Below are 17,085 nucleotides of genomic sequence, written 5' to 3'. Positions count from 1 at the left end.
TTTATGGAATGGAATATTGGACCTTGAGACATAAATTAAAAAACTGGAATCATTTGAGCTGTGGGTGTATAGAAGAATTCTGAAAATATCGTGGACAGAACACGTCACAAACAAAGAGGTTCTGAGAAGGTTGAATAAAGAAATAGAAATTTTAAATACAGTAAAACCTCCTTTAACCAAAATCTTTTTAACTGAAACCTTGTTTAACCGAAACGGCTGAGTTTCAATAATTTCGTCAATAAAAAGTAAATTTTGATATGGTTCTTCATCCAGACAACCTGAGTGTATCAGACGGCGAAGATGACGACCCAACAGACAACAGGCAGCACGAGACCGCCGACTCGCGGTCGACGGTCTCATGCTGCCTTCAATGATTTTCAATGCCTTAGAGGTAAGAATTTTATACAGTAGGCCTAATTAGTTAGGGACACGGGGTTTTGTTGACATTTCAAAAAGTTTTGTCCTTTTCAGATTGCTTTACGTTTCGTCGAACAATCGAATGAGGCAAACTCATGACGTTCTGCAAATAAATTATGGAGACATAATCGTTGTCAAACAAAAACGCAAAAGAAAATAGAAATTTCTTTAAAAAAGCATGTTCATTTTCCTTAATTTTATTACTTTACTCTGTATTTACTTATTAGAAAACATTACGAAATCACCTCATAGTATTTTTTAATACTAATACTTTGACCAAGAATACTATAAAAAACAATTTTATTTTTAACCGAAATTCTTGTTATCCGAAACGGCCTCCCCCCAATTATTTCGGTTAACGGAGGTTTTACTGTACAATTAAAACAAGAAAATTTGAATATCTTGGACATATTACACGTGGAGAAAAATACACTTTTCTCCAACTGATTAAGCAGGGAAAGATCCAAGGAAAGAGAAGCATAGGGGGGCGTAGAATGTCATGTATGCGCAACCTAAGAGAGTGGTACGGATGTACATCAAATGAACTTTTCAGAGCAGCCGTCTCAAAAGTCCGAATAGCTATAATGATTGCCCACCTCCGCCGCGGAGATAGCACTTGAAGAAGAAGATCGACGCATGCTATAAAAACTCGCACAACTGAGACTTCAAACTACTAGCGTCGCGTTAGCTGTCCTTGATACTTCGCGTTTTTAATAGCTGGCAATCTTAATTTTCGACCATTTTTTGTAAGACAAACTTGTATCATCATATTAAAAAAAAAATAGCGTTAATTTGACATAAAAAAATGCATATGGGTCATGAGCAGCATTTATTTTATTTAAAAAATAAATGGATGAAATAAAATTTTTGTCAAAAATTTATTACTGTTAATTGAATTTTTTGTTTTTTTTTAGAAACAGGTAATGATAGGAGGGAAACCAGTTACTGTACAGATGGCGACAGGTACTAACAAAACACTAACCCTGGTTCAACCTAATCAGTCTGCTGCAGTAGGCAAGATTGTCCGGCTGCCAATTAGTTCAACAATAAATCACTCTACTAACAGCGGAGAACAACCAAAATTAATGGTAATTTCTCGTCCCAAACAACCAAATGCAAATATAGGTAAGTTAGGGTATGTTATAGTTATATATAAGTAGAATCAACTCTGCAAGAAAATGTTCCTAATCATAGATTACTCAAAAATCTAAATAAAATGGTTGAATTTTGTACTAGCCTCGACTTCCTTTGATAGTCCAGCCACAACAGATGCAGCCCTTGCTGCCATAGCTGCAGAAGCTGGTCTGATAGATCCTGCACCTGAGAAAGGAGGCATGGGAAAATTAGATGAGGATAATTCTACACAAACCATAGTTCTTTCACAAGGAAGCAGTACATCTAATGTTGCTGTTCCGATGCAAGTTGCAACAGGACTCTTAGGATCTGGTTCTATTATGCAGCAACTTGGATTGAAAGGAGGTACTAGATTACAGAGACCACCTAAAAGTTTTAGGTAAGGAAGATATTCATTTAACTGGAACATAGGTTACGCAGTATATATTTTGTTATAGGTATCGCTTAGGATTGTATGGAGGTGGCGTGGATGATGCAGATGAAGAAATGAAACCTTCAACTACAACAGCTGAAGCTGATTCTACGCAGACTACCGTCAATGAAATTGCGCACGCTTCTTCAAATGCTGAAATTGTAAAAATGGACTGGGAGTCAGATTCAACACCTAAACACCCTGAAGAAAGCTTAAGCGGTGAAGTAAAATCTGACTCGGAAACAAAATCGGAAGCTGAAGCAAAACCAGATGAAATTAAAAAAAATGAGGCCGAATCAGAAGCTGACGTAGGAACAGACATTGACATGAGATTAGAAGCTGAAGAACAATCAGACATCAAAGACAACTTGGAAGCTGAGATAACTGAAAACAAATTGGAACTTGAAGAAAGATCGGAAAGTGAAAACAATTTGGAAGCTGATAAAAAAACAGAAATTGAACCAGTTAATTTGGAAGCTGAAGTAAAATCTGAACAATCTAGTCAGATTGAATCAAGTATCACAAAATCTCCAGAAGAAAATGAAACCAAGTCGGAGGTAGATATGGAGACTGAAATTAAAAAAGAAGTTTTAGACGACTGTACTTCCAGTGACTCAGTGAGAATGGAAACAGACATTAGAAAAGAATCATCAGCTGATCCAAATTATCACAATTACAGTCAAAATAACAAAATTTTAAAAACCGATGAAATGGTTACTGAAGTGAAAAAAGGAATTCTTGCCCCTGACGATGATCCTTTAGCAGCATTAGCTTCTGCTGCTTTGGCTGAAAATAATGTCCATGATCCTGAACTGCCTCTTAAAGACACTTGGTATACTGTTGGTTTCATTCGAGGAAATAGTTGTGATGTAAAGAGTTATTTTTTGTTAAATGAAGACACTGCTGATCTGACCTTGGACACTTTGCCTTCTACTGTAAATTACCCCGCAGGCTTTAATCTCGAACCGGGTACTGCATACAAGTTCAGAGTGGCAGCTATCAATTCATTAGGTCGAAGTGATTGGAGTGAGGTATGTGAAATTCATTTTTTTTTTATCTAATCTAATTTTAGTTGTGATGATTATTAATAGTAAATACAAAATATAAAGTTCTAAAGAAGTGATGTACTCAATTATAATTCTTAGAGGCCAATAAGTTAGATTTTTACTTGAAACAACTGTATAGATACTTCATTAACGACATCGCTTCGTTGTTTCTTTTTTGTACAGGTATCATAATAATAATCTATTAAAAAAATTTGCTAATTGAGGAACTTTTTTCTTTATTTTAGTATTTTTTTTTTTCAATAACTAGATTTTTTTGGTATTTTTATCCTAATTTTGTGTTCACGAAAAAACTGAACACACATGGCGGCATTGCCAAAAGGGCAAAACATATTTCCGTTTTTATTGTTCCGATTGGACCAATCTATTAAATGTCATGTTAAATCTTATTAAATATCAAATTAAATGAAAGGGGATGGTATAGCGAATATATTAAGAGAAAAAAACAAATAAGACTACTACCAGAAGGGCACTACAGAGTATCTTCATTATTAATGAATGTAGACCGACATACGAGATATCATAGGGCATTATGGATAAAAATAGATTTACTATAAGACAAATTTTGATTTATTGACTTAAAAGGCCTCTGGCTAAGCATCAAATAAACAACTAATCGAATCCTAACATGTAACATAACAAATGAAAAGGTAGGATGTAACGAATATATGTATTAGGAAAAGAACAAACAATGCGACAACCAAAAGGGCATTACACAGCATCTTCGTTATTAATAAACGTCATACAAGATATTACATGATACTATGGATGATAATATAAACCTACTATATGGTAAATTTGCTTTATTGACCTGAAGAAGACCTCTGACTGAATAAAAAATAAACAACTAGCCGAATCCTAGCATATGACACATCAAATCAAACGGCGTGAGATGTATAGTACAAATCATACTTTATATTTACTTGGCTTACATGCAAGAAGTTTATTATTTTAAAAATTTAATGAGTGACTGTAGATGGCAATTGATTGGATCCTCTGGCGCATGCGACGGGCAAAATTACTGTTATACATATGTATAAATATGATAAAAAAAATTAAATTGAGACAGTGGGATCTGTTGTTAACAGGACTTTTCAAATTCTTGTTATAGAGGCCTTAAGGGCATTTGACGTTAATTTAGTACCATTAGTAAGAACGAAAAGAATCATGTTCTATGAGGCACTAGACCGAGAGTACGATCAGTGCCCAAAAAATGACATCAAAATAATAGCAGGAGACTTTAATGCCAAAGTCGGAAGAGAGAATATATTTTCGCCCACCATCGGAAAAGAGAGCCTACACGTAGAATCTAATGATAACGGTCTCAGAATCATAAACTTTGCGATGTCTAAGAACATGGTTATAGCTGGGACAAGATTTCCCCATAAAGATATACATAAGGGAACTTGGAAATCTCCTGATAATGAAACGATTAACCAAATAGATCATATAATCATCGATGCAAGACACTGCTCTAACTTATTAGATGTTAGGTCTTTTAGAGGAGCAAACATAGATAGTGATCATTATCTAGTTAAAACACGATTTAAGGAGAGAATATCCAATTTAAAAAAGGAGATGGGAAGAAGGAGAGAAAAAATCGACACTAATAAACTAAAAGATCCCGACATTGCAAATGTATACAGACAGCAAATAGAAGACCAAATAAGGACAAAAAACTTAGAAGAAGAAGAAGATATTAACCAACTATGGGCAAATATACGAGATATTGTGTTACAGAAATCCGTTGAAATATTGGGCAAAACCAAATCAGAAAAAAGAAATCATTGGTTTGATCATGAGTGCGAAATGGCCACAAATAGAAAGAACGCAGCATATCAAAAAACCATTGACGCAGGTTGTACACGGAGAAAAAAAGAAGAGTATAGACGTCTTAGAAGAGAGGAAAAACGTATCCATCGACGTAAGAAGAGGGAATACGAACAGAACACTCTCAGTGAGATACAAAGTTTATTCGATAAAAATGAAACGAGGAAATACTACAAATCCTTAAATATTAGCCGTCGAGAATTTAAACCACGATTAAAAATTTATAAAGACACTAACGGTGAAATTCTACATGATAAAAACTCAGTTCTTAACAGATGGGCACAACATTTCAGCGAACATCTAAATATAAACGATATTGAAGGAGAGTACAATATAGAAAATGAACAAAATATACAACGTCAACTACACAGTGAAGACCCAACAAGAAGAGAAGTGTCAGATGCGATCCTAAAACTCAAAGACAATAAAGCCCCAGGAATCGATGACATCTGTTCGGAAATGTATAAAAAAGGTGGTGATCAACTTTTTGCAGCAATCCATAAACTAATAGTACTTATATGGCAGAATGAACGGGTACCAGAAGAGTGGCTGAAGGGAATAATATGTCCATTGCATAAAAAGGGGGATCAACTGGAGTGTAAGAACTATAGAGGCATTACTCTGTTAGCATCTGCGTATAAGATCTTCGGCAATGTATTATCTGAAAGACTTAAACATTTTACAAAGGATATTGTTGGTCAATATCAATGCGGATTTACTGCTGGAAAGTCAACTACACATCAAATTCAAGCACATAGGCAGATTCTAGAAAAGTCACTAGAATATAGCATAGAAACACACCATCTCTTCGTTGACTTCAAAACAGCCTATGACAGTGTGAAAAGAACTGCATTATATAATGCAATGATAGACTTTGGGATCCCACCTAAGTTAGTTAAGTTGACCCACCTAACAATGCAAAACGTAAGCTCATGCGTTAGAATTGAAGGAGAAAACTCTACGTTCTTTGACATTGATAATGGTCTAAGACAGGGGGACGCGTTGGCGTGTCTGCTCTTTAATATTGCCTTGGAAAAGGCAATCAGACAATTAAATATTAGAATGAATGGAACTATTTTTAATAGATCGACGCAAATTCTCGCATTCGCTGACGATATAGTTATAGTGGGCAGAAGTATGAGAGACATGGTGCAGTGTTTTACAAGGCTTGCGGACGCAGCAAGTGAATTAGGACTTGTGGTAAACGAGGAAAAAACCAAATATATGTTGGTTTCTAAAAACCCTCGAAATATCCAAGAAATAATTCAAATTAACAACCATACCTTTGAGCAAGTCAAAGAATTTACATATCTTGGATCGCTAGTAAACGCAACAAACACGACAAGCGACGAAATAAAAAGACGCATAGCAATAGCAAACAGAACTGTTCACGGCCTCCGGAGACATTTAAAAAATAAAAATATAAAACGTGCACTAAAGCTTAATATATACAGGACCTTAATAAGACCAGTTTTGATATATGGGGCTGAAACGTGGATCTTATCTCAAAATGATAAAAGACTTCTTGGTATTTTTGAGAGAAAAATTCTTAGAAAGATTTTTGGGGCCGTAAATGAAAATGGGCTATGGCGTCGAAGATACAACTTTGAACTGTATCAGTTATACACCGATCCAGATATTGTGAAATTCGTTAAAGTGCAGAGACTTAGATGGGCTGGACACATTGCTAGGATGTCAGATCACGAATACACGAAGAGATTAACATTTTCACAACCAGAGGGCACAAGAAGCAGAGGACGACCACGAATGAGATGGATTGATGATGTGGAAGAAGACCTACAGATTCTAGGGGTTAGATGATGGAGGGAAGTTGCCAGGAATCGACAGGAGTGGCGACTTCTTTGTGAGCAGGCCAAGATCCACAACGGATTGTCGAGCCACTTATGATGATTAGTAAGAACGAAAAGAGAATTACTAAGGATATACCAACTATTCGAGGACTAACAAAGCACATATACTGAAATATTGTTGCCATATTTTATCATAAAATTAAGACAGAATAATATGAAATATATATTTATCAGTACAGGGAGATACAGAAAAATCATACAGTAGATGTAACAAAATGACCAACTGTTCTTTGCTTTGTTGTATTGATTAATTACCCATAAGCAATATTAATAGTCATCTTGGTTTATCAAACCACTTAAAATATAAATATTTGTTTGGTTTCCATTTATATGTAAATTTGTAATTTCTATAGGCCCATGAACTTATATAGTATTTTACTTTATTAGGTATCAGCATTTAAAACTTGTCTACCGGGCTTCCCAGGTGCACCTTCTGCAATCAAAATAACCAAATCGGTAGAAGGGGCAAATTTATCTTGGGAACCTCCTAGTGCCAATCAAGGTGAAATATTAGAATATTCTGTTTATTTGGCTGTGAAAGCAAAGGTAAGCCTATATCATTTATGTTTTTAATCATAAATAACTTTATTGGATATTTAGAGAGTTACAAACATTGTAAAAGGTGTAATGCAATAGAAATGAGTTCTACATTTATTGTTATTGGCAGACATAGGCGTGCCTTCGGGTCAGGTTACTGATTAGCGAAATATCTCTGAAGTATGCTTGATTCAGCACCATCTTTTTATTTTAAACATAAAATATTTTTTTATGTGGTATGTATATGGGTTGGGCTTTTTTTATAGTAATCCAAAGATTGTTGCTCCACTTTAATAAACATGTTTTATAGATTTCTGCAATTATTGTTTTTAAGTTGTTTAAAATAATTCGGAACATTTCCCATTTTATATGTAGCCAGTTAGGAAATTACTAGGGTATTAGCAACTGATATTCTTAACTCACAACAACAAAGAAACAGCATGCAAACACATGCAGTGATTATCTGACAATATGACTGATGAGTTTCGTTTTAAAGATCTTCCTGCGAGTAATACATAGCAGAATATGCAAGATATTAGAGGAGATAATTAGCAATACTCAATTCGGATTTAGGAGTGGCTTGGGTACGGGAGTCCTTGTTTAGTATCAAAGTACTGATACAGAGATATAAATCAAGTGTATACATTTGTGCATTTGATCTTGAAAAGGTGTTTGACACGGTCCGATTCTATAACTTGTATTCGGAGGAAATACTTAGGAAGTTTTATGGAAACAACAGAAGGTATTATAGTGAACGGTGTAACCGTAATCAATGTTAGTTATGCCGATTATACCTTAGTGCTGGTTAATTGCAGAGAAGACCTTTAAAATCTAATGAACAAAATAAACCAGATCTCTGATCAGTATGAATTAAAACTCAATGTTAAGAAAGCTAAATATACATAGGTATGTTAGTTAGCAAACAAAATTATATACAGGTTGACGGTATAAAAGTCAGAGATGCCGTACTGGACAGAGTAGAGAAACTTGCGTATCTTGCAGTAATATCAATGAGAGCTGGAATCCAACCGTAGAAATTAAAAGTCGAATAGAAAAAGCCTGATCTACACTTGTAAGAAAGAGGAACGGTTGCGTTTGAATGACGTATTGCTATATCTTTCCAGTTCTACTGTGTGGAGTAGAAATATGGACTGATGTGAATCTATCCTTAAGCGTTTGGAAGTTTTTGAGATATGGGACAACTACTAAGAACAAGCTGGGTCGACAGATGTAGAAATGAGGAGGTGCGTAGACAGCTGAACCAAAATACAACACAACTGGCCAATATAATAAACACACGCAAGTTGGAATATTTCAGTCACATTCTGAGACATACTGAAAAATATGAACTTTTGCGTCTTAGCATTCAGGGAAACATTCAAGATAAACGGGGTTCTGGTAGAAGAACATCATGGCTGAAAAATCTAAGAGAATAGTACGAAATATCGACTACATCAAAATTTAGAGCTGCTGTCAATATAAGTCACAATAGCTAATATGATATTCAAGAATCCATAACGGATCTAGTGTGATCTATGTACGAAATACGTAACCTGTGGAAATACCTCTATCATTTGCTTAAACTGTTCATCCAAAACATCAGCAGTCATATCTTCGTGGGTAATTACTCGTATGAACTCACTGAAATGTTGGTAAACTACCATTCAAAAAGCTATATCACTACTGATATGAGTAATAATCATCAACATCGAAAGCTTTCACTCCCTTATTTAGAACTTTTTGATTCTTCTTGTTTATTGTGAAAGTTTGTTGTATGACTTGGCTTTCGTTACAATTTTCTTCCAGTCATTTCGGTCTGTGCATAGGCCACTCCAATTTTTGACTTTCTAACTTTATTTCTCTCAATAATTAGTCTTATTTTTTCCAGACGACTCGTTTATTCCCTCATATACTGTATAGGCGAAAAATAGATACATTTTTCTCATGCCATATCGTTCCAACTGTAAAACTTTCCTGTAACAATGTTTGGTCCAAATAATTTCACCTTCAACATATAGTGGTTGCCCCACAATGTGACCCTTTTCTTCGCTTCTAATCTGGTAGACGGCCGACACTTTCATTCCTGTCATCTTTGAACATATTTTCACCATATAATCGACTCTTTTTGCAAAATTTTGGTGTAGAAATGTCTTAAATAATATTTCGTATTGCACATGGCACCAATTAGAACGTTTTTTGACATGGAGACAAACTAGAGTGTTTTAGAATGTGCTCTCGGATTTGTTGCCTGGTAGAGTATTAGAGATGTTTCAAAACTATGAACCTGGAAATACTCATCATTCAATATAAAGAATTAAAAACGACTATTGCAAGAAAAACAATAAATACTCTCAACTATATATTTTAATAATGCAAGAACTAGGTGACACTATCTTGCTATGAGAACGTTCTGCAGACAATTAAATGTTTTCATTAATGTCGGATTTCATAGTTTCGTTCGTAGATTGATATCACCAAATGAGTGAGTCTTGAACGTCAATGAAACTTTGTAATACCTATAATTAGATAATTACGAAGTCATTAGGGGGTACGCCTAGGGAATAATGGTCCCTTGACACTGATTTATTTCAATATCAAATAAAATGTAAAATACGTATACAGTACAATTTTATCAGTAATATTTTTCTTTTTTAATAGGATAAAGTTAATACCAACGCTGGTCAGCTGGCCTTTGTACGAGTTTATTGCGGCCCGAATAATAAGTGTGTTGTAAGTAATACCTCCTTGTCTGCTGCCCATCTAGACACAACGACGAAAGCAGCGATAATATTCCGTATTGCTGCTAAAAATGAAAAAGGTTACGGACCCGCTACCCAGGTTAGGTGGCTGCAAGGTAAGTAAAATTTTTATTGGTAAAACAATATGCTCACGAATTTTTCCCTTAACTTACCCAATGACTAAAGAAAAAAAAAGAAATTTATGCTATTTAGTGAAATTTTACATCTTTGTTGACATAAATGTATATTATAGTAAAAAATATCAAACAGATTTCGCAGGCCACAAAATTTGACCAATATTCGGACCAAGAGATACGAATATACCTTTCAGCAGTTTTTTTTGTGCGCCGAATCCGATTCAGAGCTCCAAATTGTTTCTGGTTTCTGAAATATTTTTACTTACTTTACTTAATCAGTAGACCCATTTGTACCTTTCGGTGTTGGGCCGTTTAAAATACAATTCATTACATTACAATATTTGACAGTCTTCTGAGGTGTCCTAGCTCTTAACGAACTTTCTCCATTCCTTCCTATTGGATGCCATCTGTGTTGCTTCCTGCCAAGTCTTACCCTTACTCTGCAGTATCTGCGAGATGTCACTGTTCCATTCTTTAATGGGTCTTCCTCTTCTGTTCTTCCCTATTGGTTTGGCGTCCCACACTCTTTTAACTTGTCTATTATTGTCCATCCGGGTAAGATGTCCGAACCATGCCAATTTTTTCTCTTTGATTGACTCGAGTATCGGTTTGATTTTGAGTCTTTCTCTTATTTCTTCATTTCTGATTCTATCAGTTCTTTTTACTCCTATCGTTCTTCTGAGATATTTCATCTCTGCTGCCTGAATTCTGCTCTGATGTCTTTTGTTTAATATCCAATTTTCTGCTCCATGTGTCACTGTAGGTCTATATATTGTTTTGTATATTGTCATCTTGGTCTTTGTTGATATTTCTTTGTTATTAAGGAATCCTCTATTTAGTGTTTGGAATAGTTTTCCTGTGTTTTCCATTCTGTTGTTAAGATCTGTATTATTGTCTGTATTATTTTTTGTTGGTCTATCATAACTTCTATTTGATCTTCCGTCCCTTGTTTCCTTGATATTTTCATTATTTGAGTCTTCTCTTTGTTTACGTTTAAGTTGTATTTGCTTGCTTATAGGTTCCATTTCTCTAAGTTGTATTTCAGTTTTTCTGCAGTTTCCGCAATTAATACTATGTCGTCTGCAAATATACACATCTCAGCATTTATGAATAGTACTGGGCTAAGACTTCCCCCTTGTCTAACTCCTTGGGTTGTTTCGAATGGTTCTGACTGTATATTTAACATTCTTACTGTATTTGTTGTTTTCATGTATATACTCTTTGTTGCTTCTATCAGTTCTTCACTTACTTGTTTCTTCTTTAGGCTTTCCCATATATCTTTTCTTTTGACGGAGTCGAATGCTTTTTCCATGTCTATAAAGCTGAGATGTATTTCTTTATTTTTCTTTAAGGCTTTTTCTATTACTTGTTGCATGTTGAATATATGGTCTTGTGTGTTGTGTCCTTTCCTGAATCCACTTTGTACATCCTCTAAATCATGTTCTATTTCTTTTCTAATTTTCCTTTCTATTATGGTTTCGTATACTTTTGCTGCTACACATAGTAGTGATATACCTCTATAGTTCCTACAGTCTCTTGTGTTTCCTTTCTTGTATATAGGCATAATTACTGCATTTGTCCATTCTCTGGGTATTACTTTTCTCTTCCATATTAGGTTATATATGTATAACAATTTTTCTTTTGCTTTTACTCCTATATATTTCATCATTTCTTGTGATTATGTAGCTTCGCAATATATTTTTTCTCCCAGAAACCCTTATAACAATCTTATTGTACAAATCTCAATCTTTTAAATAACGTGTAGTTTACTCAGGTATCTTCTTTTTTCGAAGAGAAATATCGTATTATAATGTTTTTTAATTTTATAAAACCTTATTCCAACAACTTCACAGCTGACAACCAAAATCCAACACTCTCAAACCTACACACCACAAACCCAACCAACTCATAGAAACCATCCCTTTCAGTCCACAAGCAGACAAACCCACCTCAGGAATTCCTAAGATGAATTGCTTATAGTATCATATCAAAATAAAATCATATACAGTAATTGTGTTTACTGATCGAAACAAAATACCTCTAACCCTGTCAACCCCTACAAACCGCCCCTACTGTTTTTGTAGGCACTGGCATCAGGAAACTAATGAAAATGACATTTTGAGAAAACTATGAAACTTTCTGAAAAAGAAGCATGGGTTAGTTTTAAATATGTTGGTCACAATTTTCTAGGAAATCATTGAGATACTGAATACAAAACAGTCATATCAACAAAACCAAACAATTTTCAAAAACTAGACTGCTTGGTGAGTTTGTAATCACACGTTCTGGTTTCTCACTTAAATTATTTCCCTGAAAATGTGGGTGTATTCAGCGAAGAGATGGGAAAGTGATTTCACCAAGACTTCAAGCACTCAGAAAAAGCTTCATTTTCAAGGTCGTTTTGATGTACGAATGATAGCAGATTACTGCTGGTCACTTAAGATAAATTATGTTTCAGTTGAACCTAGACATAAGACATTTAAGGTCGCGGTATATTATCATGCACGTATAGTTTCCGGCACGTAGCGTTTCCAGTCCAGCAATCGGATTGCACGTTCACATTTTCATACATAGAACGTTTCAGTTTAGTTCGGTGAAGATATGATCTCGCTTTTCTCGACAAAAATTATGTGCAATTGCTCTTCTACTTAACGATGAAGAAAGAAAAACTGTAGTAAAAAGAAGGTTTGAAGTACATCCAATGCTAAGAGAAAGGAAAAATAGCCTCGAAAATTATTTTTTTAAATACTCTGTATCAATTACAAACAAATACCTAAATAAACAACGAGGAGAAAACGATGGACCCCTAATTCACATTATCCGCACCAGTACCAACAGGTTTCGACTCGTTCCGTAGCCGTCGGCATCCGTAAAATAAATATTGTTTTCGAATATAATGAACGGAAACGTTAGGTGTCTGATACGATACGTTCCTGACAGTGTGAGTTGTTCATATTTAAAATCGTTTAAATTATATTTTTCGGAAACTAAACGCTACGTGCTGGAAACGCAACGTGCATGATAATATGCCACGACCTTTAAACGACCGTTTGAATTAAAGCGAGATAGATTTTATATAAAAAAAGTAAACCTAAATTTATACTCATTGTTATTATGTACCCATGCCCATTTAAAAGAGAAAAACTTATAGTTTCAAGTGTAATGCTTTGCTTATTATTTTAAGATAAATTCACAAACTCTCATTTTAAAGGATTTTCCATGCTTTTTCTATTAAAAGCAGTTGTTACTTACCTGTATGTAAAGAGTGTCACGAAAAAGGCTTTTTAATTTTCTAATTTCTCTGAACTACTCATAATTATATGTAAAGGGGGAGATCAGGTAGAGCCCCTATAGCTGCGATTGGGGTGCCCCTCATAGCCCCTGTGAGTCCTAAGCAAACAAGTCTATGTACCTTGCTTACTTTGACGATGGCACTTTTTTTAGCACCTTTGGCCACCTTGTAACCTATGTAGAAATTAATGAATTGATTTAGTACATGATACAAAAAATTGAACACTTTTTTTAGATAATTATCTAAAAATTATTTTTTTTGTTTTCAGATGCATCATCCAAATCAAAGCGTCTTGCAGATTCCTCACCAGTAGCTGTTAAGAAAGTATGATAAAGAAGAAATGTAAAAATATACGACGGTGTTTGAATGTGGTAAAAATATAAATATTGATTATTTGGACGTTGCGTGTTTGGATTTGCAATTGAAAAGTACCTCTTTTCGAGTATAAACTGCTTGACGTTTTGCATCTTCAAAAACTTGAATGGAAATCTTATAAGGTATTATTAGCATTACGAAACTTTAGTTTTTGACATTGATTTTGATGTAGTGATTTTCTATATTTTCGTTATATGTGATTCGTTACATTTTGTAAATATCAACTTTTAATTTATATTGATGAATTTTATTCAGTCTGTTCATCTCCTATTGAATAGGTGATTAATAGAAAGTGAATCAGTGACTGATATTTGTTTTGTATCATTTTTAGTATATAATTACAAACATACATGTAAGGTGCTTAAGATATTGTAAATATATGTCATTTATTTTGATCAAGCAATATCTGTGTTTGATTTATCGTTCAAAACATATGGCCTACATTTTTTTGGTGCTATATTGTATATATATATATATATATATATATATATATATATATATGGGTACGGAAAAAAGTTATGATGGGTATTACAAAATTGGCGAAATATCCAATAAAGATGAAACACATTATGTTTTCACTTAATAGACAAAGATCAAAATTGTATTTCCCGCTAGTCTCCCCTCCACATTGTGCATGAACGCCGATCATAGCGTTACACCGAACGATAAAACAGATTGTTTTCAATTCAATTACTCTTGGAGCGAGCCACAAACTTGGAGCAACTGAGACAAAAGAAAAGATTAACGAACCTAGCCAAAAACATCTCAGCAAATAAACTCAAAGCCATGAGAAAGATGTTATATAATAGATTTGGTTTCTGTTTGACAGAAGGTGGTGGGTCTGTTTGAACATATAATTCGATAAGAATTTTATTTGGTTTAGAATTTTTAATTGTCTGGAATTATTTTTAATTTAAGCAGTAGCATTGGAATTAATTTCTATAGAACTAATTTTATATTCACGCCCACTACTTCTAAAATAGCTATATATTTATTTAAGAGACGAAATTTTTCGTAAAAATTAACAATAGTTCACCATTTTTATCGCTGGCAGATGTTTTCGTTTTTATTCTTGTCCGAATTTTTTCAATCGAAAAAGGGCCAACAAAATTCGACCAAGAATACCAATTAAAATATTTGCAAGCTATAAAAGAAATGGTCAATTATTGTCGATTTTTATCATTTGCAGGTGCTCTCATTGGTATTTTACAGTGAGAACGCGTCATTGAAACAATAAAACATTTTGTCTCAAAAAATTTATTGAAAATAAGAACATTTGTTACAATTAAAGAAAAAAGACAGACTTTGTCAGTCTGTCTTTTTTCAACAACGACTGTCTGTCTTGACAAAAGACAGAGTGTCTTACGTCATTTTTACTTTCAAAGTACCGTCCAAGTTGTGTAATATAGTTCCTTGCTTCGGCCGCACGCGGAACATGTATTTCCCCCGCAACTGATGACGCGTCGTCTTCATGACTCTTATTTTGGACTCATCAGCAATGATCTCTGCATCTTCATCCACGTTGACAAAATCTTCATAACAGATGGCAGGATAAAAAATTACGTCCTCTCAGCCGTCAACTAAAAGCAGCTCTTCTATTAAGTGTCGTTAGCATTTTCTGCATTCTCCTTTTTTACGAACCCGTTTTTTTGAAACAGATTTGATCGTTTGTCCCAAGGTTTCTTACACATTCGAGAGGCTTGAAGAATATCTAACTTTATTTTAAGTAGTCGCAATCTTCCGTCAATATGTTTTCAACCAAAAAACGTCTGTAAACATGTTTAAGATTTTTTATGATGCCTGGTCCATAGTCTGGAGAACTGAATCTCATGTTGGCAGAAAAAAAAAATTTACATTTTCCATCAGTGGGATAGTATTGTGTGACTAGTCATCCAATCTCATGAGCTGTTCACATATTGATTCACTGGTTCACTTTGACCTCACGTTATTAAAATAACGCAGATTAGCCTCAGTAGAAGCAGTTTTTCTAATCCGTCTATGTTTGTGCCAATTACGAGAGTGACTCTTTCTTTGCTTAGTTTTCCTCCGGGACATTTTCCGTTTTTACACGCCAGTGTTTTGTGAGGAGTGCATTAAAAAAAGACCCTTCTCGTCAAATTAAAGATATGTCTTTCATATATATCCATCCCGAATCATCTCCAATTTTTTTTTTCATTGGTTGGCTTTTTGCTGATTAACAGTCCCACTTTGTTCACAAATGGATTTGAATGTAATTTTGTTGAGCTCTTTGAACCCGTCTAGCCATCCTGTACTCGCCTTAAAATTGTTTTTCTCTATTTCAATAGAAAATTGTTCAGCTTTGCTTCTTATAAGGGGACCACTCATGGGAATCTTCTTATCCCTGGCTTGTTTGAACCATTAAAACACAACTGTCTAAATTTGGATTTTCTGGCTCCCTTAAACTTTTTCGTTCTTTACCGCACCCACTTTCACCCTTGAGAATTGTTTCTTTCTTCTTCAAGTAGGTGGATAATGTGTTTGGAGGAATTCCAAAGTCCTTGGCAATCTCAGTTTTTTCTTCGTCCCCTTTTCTACTTCTTTAATAGCCGCTATTTTTTCCGATAACGTCAAAGTTTTGTATGTTTGAAGTTAACGATGCGACGACATCTTCACTCAAAATACAGTGACATAATGAGGTGATTGCAACGCCAACGCATCTCAACTGAAAGAGAGAGAGAGGTGGGGGTGCAACTTTAACAACAATGGATGATACATCGTTGAAAAGTCTAAACATGTTACTTTATACCCTTTCTTTCAACTCCTCGTACTAATAATCCATTTCACTTATCTATTACGACAAATGAGGAAACATGATGCTAGGTCCCGGCTAAGTGGGGTCTATAATTTGCTTTCTAAACTAGTAAGTTTTGTCGTTGGTTGACCCGTACGTCAAGTCGAAAATACGTCATATCGTGCTATCCCATTAATTAAATTTGTTAAGATCTCACAATACCGATATGTGTTTATTATCATCCCGGTAGGTATAAACTTACCCCTTAGTTCCGACCTTCCTCTGCTTTATAGATTTTATTGCCGTAACTGATGAGTCTGTTGTTGCCCAAGTGTTGTGTTAGTTTGATCGCAATGATGATAGAATTCAGACGTTCATGTTACTGGAATTGTTTCGGAAAAAATTAAGACTACAAACTGCTGATAAGCCCACTCATCACATTTTTTTAAAACTATCTGTTTTAAACCGGTCATACTGCAACCCATAGCTTATTGCACATGTTCCTCACATATGGATCAGATGCTTG

At 34.6% G+C, this 17,085-nt stretch overlaps 1 protein-coding gene across 2 annotated transcripts in view; it reads left to right on the top strand.

Annotated features, from left to right (window-relative positions):
• Positions 1–17,085, top strand: part of LOC140434531 (host cell factor 2-like) — a 60,073-nt gene that overhangs the window by 20,913 nt on the left and 22,075 nt on the right. Inside the window, exons 9-14 of one of the 2 annotated variants that reach the window (XR_011950058.1) lie at positions 1,332–1,542; positions 1,654–1,930; positions 1,989–2,994; positions 7,116–7,274; positions 9,924–10,119; positions 13,701–13,929. Coding sequence is in view for 1 of the 2 variants with exons in the window: in XM_072522868.1 (XP_072378969.1) it covers positions 1,332–1,542; positions 1,654–1,930; positions 1,989–2,994; positions 7,116–7,274; positions 9,924–10,119; positions 13,701–13,762 (1,911 nt within the window). In the remaining variant the exon portion in view is untranslated. Of the gene's footprint in view, positions 1–1,331; positions 1,543–1,653; positions 1,931–1,988; positions 2,995–7,115; positions 7,275–9,923; positions 10,120–13,700; positions 14,211–17,085 lie in introns of those variants that run through there. The other variant, XM_072522868.1, reaches the window with a different exon arrangement.

Source organism: Diabrotica undecimpunctata, chromosome 2, assembly GCF_040954645.1.
Source record: "Diabrotica undecimpunctata isolate CICGRU chromosome 2, icDiaUnde3, whole genome shotgun sequence".
Lineage (NCBI taxonomy): Eukaryota > Metazoa > Arthropoda > Insecta > Coleoptera > Chrysomelidae > Diabrotica > Diabrotica undecimpunctata.
This window is presented reverse-complemented; position numbering and strand designations above follow the sequence as displayed.